General features: G+C 39.1%; 2 protein-coding genes across 3 annotated transcripts in view; one reads left to right on the top strand and one right to left on the bottom strand.

Moving 5' to 3' along the window:
* srgap1a (SLIT-ROBO Rho GTPase activating protein 1a) overlaps positions 1-889 on the top strand; it is a 94,996-nt gene extending 94,107 nt beyond the window's left edge. For both annotated transcript variants that reach the window (XM_032524712.1, XM_032524713.1), the window contains exon 22: positions 1-889. This exon is cut by the window's left edge and continues 1,828 nt beyond it. The gene's annotated coding sequence lies outside the window, so the exon portion shown is untranslated.
* An 834-nt stretch (positions 890-1,723) lies between these two features.
* cfap263 (cilia and flagella associated protein 263) overlaps positions 1,724-4,758 on the bottom strand; it is a gene marked incomplete at its 5' end in the record, with an annotated part of 5,225 nt that continues 2,190 nt past the window's right edge. Inside the window, 6 exon segments of the mRNA XM_032524719.1 lie at positions 1,724-2,001; positions 2,220-2,375; positions 2,663-2,770; positions 2,969-3,067; positions 3,214-3,324; positions 3,768-3,917. Coding sequence (XP_032380610.1) covers positions 1,861-2,001; positions 2,220-2,375; positions 2,663-2,770; positions 2,969-3,067; positions 3,214-3,324; positions 3,768-3,917 — 765 coding nt within the window. The 3' untranslated portion in view covers positions 1,724-1,860.

The raw sequence follows: 4,758 nt of genomic DNA, 5'->3' as shown, positions 1-4,758 counted from the left end.
CTCTCTCTCTCTCTCTCTCTCTCTCTCTCTGTATTTTCTGTATTTGTGGATGAGGACACCTCTAAAGGCCTGGCGTGGCAGTAAACGGGAGTCTCCCATAACCGGTAAAAACCAGCCCTTATGTGTACAGTTTGAGTAATAATATCAAATGCAATAGCCACATACAACTGTATGTGCCAGAGCTCCTACCGAGTGATGGCTGCACCCCCTGCATTTTTTTTTTTTTTAATAATCTCAGTACTGTAGAAGTAACAGAACTGGGTGCATGTCCTGGGATTGTTTGGCTAGCATAATAACACACAGAAAAGACTTGGTTTGCGATGAATAAGCAATGCTCTCTAACGGCAGGTTTACACTATTCTTTGACTTGACAGATATTGTGCATAATAATCAAAAGATGATTAACTTCTGACTTACTAACTTTCATTATTTTTGTAATCATTTTTGTTATTGTTTTTTTCTGACTTAGAACAAATAATGTAGAATAAATATCCAGAGATACAGTATGACGCCACTTGTGAAAGAAAAAAGAAGTGTGCTTTTGTCACCATGTTATTATCACCAACAGTAGGACTTGTAGGCTTTAAGCTACTCTGTAACTCATGTACTTGTGAAAGTGCCTTTGAAGATGTTTTGAGGAACTTCTGTACTGTTGCATTTTCATCGGATGCTTTTTTTGTTGAAAATGCAGTGCAGAAAGATGTGTGAATAAGTAACGATGCCATTTCCCAGTTATGTCAGAATTAATAATAAACAGCTTACCCATTGTGACATTGCACATTTGATGTACATAACTGTATATATGGCATGTAACATCTTAACCTCTAGAGTTCTTTGAGGGCTTATACCTCCAAGGATTTCTTTCTAATAAAGGAAATAGTTTGTTGAGTTTGAGGTGGATATTTTTTTATTTATATTTTTAAATCGAGGAACTTCAGCGTATTCAGATCATTTTATCTGGGTAAACATAGGAATACCACAACGTAACAATACTCTCTTCCAATTAAAAACCCCGCTCATTATGCAGAATGGCCCCTTTAACAGTGCCATATTATACATGCATTATTGTATGAAATATTTTACTTTATGTAAAATGCTGCTTTATTGCTGTGGTTGGTCAAAACCTATGGAATCTGGTGGAGTAGAAGTACACAATAGCATAAAATGGTAATATTAAAGTAAAAGGATAGCAGCCATTCCAACATCATTAGGAGTAAGATTACCGAGGAGTAAAACACATGCATGCACACATTCTCAGTGCCAATCATCAGAGTTAAAAAAATATAATAAATACAATGATGGTATTGCCAGGGTATGGAGGTTACTGATTGTAACGTAGAAGGCGTTTGGAATGTTTTCTGTTAGTTAAACTATAAGGGACCAGAGAAAAGAAGTGTTTTCAGTCTAGATTTAATACAATCTTGACAGCTGCAGTGGGAGCTTTTATTTCAAAGGCTCAAGATGTTAAATCTAGGAAATTTTCAAATAGCCAACATGAGGAACGCATGAATTACAGAACACTGGATGTTTAAGTACACCATAGTGACATTAACCAATAAAGTGTAAGGAATATTTCAGTATGCAAAGATTTTATAATGATTAAGGGAACAAGCTGTAAAGTGTACAGAACATCTATTATACGGGTTATCATCAAAATGGTGCATGGGAAAAATCTCCCAAGTACACATTATTAAAAATAAATGAAAAAAAGACACGATGAGGATTAAAGCTTAAGGACAAAAGAACATTGTTTTCTCTCTACATTTCCAGACAAGCATTGAAGGAAAGTATTGAATGATCATGCCAAATCATCATATTGTGACAGGGCCTTTTTTTTAGGCTTTCTGAATTTCTATTTCTCTATGTGCGGTGTTCTGCTATGTGTGGGAGCTTCACTGGGATTTGGCTCCCTCCTGATCTAGCTCCAGCCTCAGATCTGTATGCAGGAGTGAGAGTGGCTCTCTGTGCGCTCCTAGCTTTAGTGTGGGTCTTCAAGGCCATCTGGTGAAAACAGAAGAGAGAGCCCATTGTTTTGAATACTGTCACACTACTGGGGGGTTTTCGGCAGCTGGACTGAGGCTCGGTGTGGTGTGATAAAAGTGGAGAAACGAACACTAGGCTATAATTCAAAACCTTATCCCATTTTTTTACACAGTTGACAGAGAATCCTGGAGAGAATTGGGGCTGGTTGTATATGGGGGAAATCAAATATTGTTTACCTCAGCGATCCCAACCTTCCTCTCCCAAGTGTGAATGCTCTGCTGCAGCTTCTTGTGTCTGGCCTTGACATGCATGTACTCAGTGATATCAGGAGCCTGATAACCAGTCATCTGGCGCCGAAGGTGTTGGTTGAGAGCCTCTGCCTTCAAACGCTCCTGGAGAGGGAGAAAATGAAGTGGAAGGGCATGAAGTACACAAATGGAAATTGTCTAAAGAGCAGGATATAAGTACAGTTTAAAAAAGAAAGAGAGGAGGAGACAAAGTATGAACACATGTATGCATTTTGGTATTTTCTTACATCATTTCATTGCAAATTACTCTGCTCCTCTTTGGTTACTAATGGATCAAACCATGTTGGAATTACTACAATGGATTTGGGTGGCCATATTGGGATTAAAGTTGGGTCAATAAAGTTTTTTAAATTTTTGGAATAATAACAAACCTCTTCGGCATGCTGTAGCTCCTCCTCAATTTTTGCCAGTATCTGCTTCCTGTTGGTGATGTCATTGCTCAGCTGTGTGGACTCCAATGTCACTCTCTGCAGCTTCTCCTGTGGACGGACACACACACACACACACACACACACACACACACACACACACACACACAACACACACACACACACACACACACACACACACACACACCAAGCTGGAGCTGTACTGCAAAGGTGCTGACATACATCTCCACTAAATGACACAAAGAAAAGTACTCTCTCTTTCCCGAACGCACATTTTTAATGACAAACCTTGTGTGAACTGAGGACACGTTGTACTTTCAAATTGTTGACTTGAAGTTCGTCCAGGTTTTTCTCCATTCTGTGCTCGCTGTACTCCTGGAAAATGTCCTGAAATGACACATAGTATTTACTACCAAGCTATGTTCTCCCCACAATCCACTGACAATCTATTGAGACCTGTTGAGACAAAACTGTCTCTCTTTCCAGCTTTCTTAGCCTCTCTGGATATGCACCCTCACACTCTGATTCTCTACCTCGTACTCGGCTTTTCCCATCTCTTTTTTCTGTTGAAGCTGCTGCTGGAGCTTCTTCTCGTGGGCCTTCAGTGCCTGGTTCTTCAGAGTAAACTTCTCTAACTGGGAGACCTGTTTGAGTTTGTGAACAGAGCAGACAGTGTGGACAAAAGGAGGATGATGATGAATATTGGTAGGAGTTAGGACCATTCCCATTTAAAGGGATATGGGTATTACGTGTTATTTGAATCCCATCTGACTTTTCTGCAGTATGAAGGAACAACTGGCGAATCAAAACTTCAGACTACGGGATAATAATCATGCTAAAATAGCATTTAAAGTGGAAAGGCAAATTCAGGAGCTGCCAATAATGATGATATGTTGACAGACGAAAGATAACAGACTCAAATTCAAAATGTCTGGAAATTGTATAAACTGAACTATGAGGAGTAAAACAATGGCATATGTTGTAAGTTAGGTTAAAATGAGCAGTCCAGCTATTTTTTTTTAACAATTTATTTAAATCCTACTTTACACAGGTGGATGTCATTAGACTGAAGCTAACCTATTTCTACCTTGGACTTGTCTTCGATGTACTGGAGCACCTTCTCAGGCTCCTTCATCTCCAACCTGTTGTCCTTCATCGGTTTGAGCAGTCTGCGTTCAAACTCGTTCTTAGCCTTCCTGATTTCGGCAAGACGTACTTCTGCTTCTTTCAGCGAGGCCTGGACAGACACGCAGAGTTACTGAAGTAAAGAAATGCTCTGTAAGTGTGCATTTGTGTTTTGTGCGAGATTGTAGGCCTGCACGATTCGGGGAAAAATAAGAATTACAACTTTTTTTTTGCTTTCAACTAATATTACAATTCTCTGTCACCTTTTTTTGACCATGACAAAACAAATTGGCAGTACCAAACTAAGGTTATTATAGTTTTGCATTTTTCATTAGAGTTTATTTTGTTTTGACTTTTTGTTTTAGGCGCACCAGTGCAACCAAGGCACAAGTTAATCTGGAGCCCTGGCTCGTAGCTTTAGCAGCAGACTGTTGTACGTCCCACTGTTGGAATCCTCTACAGTGAAATGGTTACGTTTTTTGTTTTTTTTAGCATTTTAACATTTTAGCATTTTAGCCTCGTTAATCCAGTTCCCACTGTAGCTAACGTTAATGTTACCTGGTGTGTAACGTGTTATTAGTGTATCTAAAGTGACGTGCGGCAATGTTTCTGTTGCCTCTAACTTCAACATAAGAGGAAGGTAGCACAATATGAATGCGAAAGCAGTTATAAATAGCCTAAGTGACAATACAATTTATTTTGGTTAAAATCAACAAATAATCGTGATAATTGATCGTGATCTCAATATTGATCAAAAATAATCGTGATTATCATTTTGGCCATAATGATGCAGCCCTACTTTCTTTCAACTTTTGGTACTGCCATGATGCCAGGCACGGACTATGCTGTTTGTTGTGTTCAATTTTACATGGAATGTTGGAATTTCTGGGTTTCCAGTCGGAAACTACTACGGTAGACGGCAGGGCCAAACGCCCTGCAACTTCAGAAAACAC

The sequence above is a fragment of the Etheostoma spectabile genome, chromosome 8 (assembly GCF_008692095.1).
Source record: "Etheostoma spectabile isolate EspeVRDwgs_2016 chromosome 8, UIUC_Espe_1.0, whole genome shotgun sequence".
NCBI classification, from domain to species: domain Eukaryota; kingdom Metazoa; phylum Chordata; class Actinopteri; order Perciformes; family Percidae; genus Etheostoma; species Etheostoma spectabile.
The sequence above is the reverse complement of the archived record's forward strand: the minus strand, read 5'-3'. Positions and strand labels throughout refer to the sequence as shown.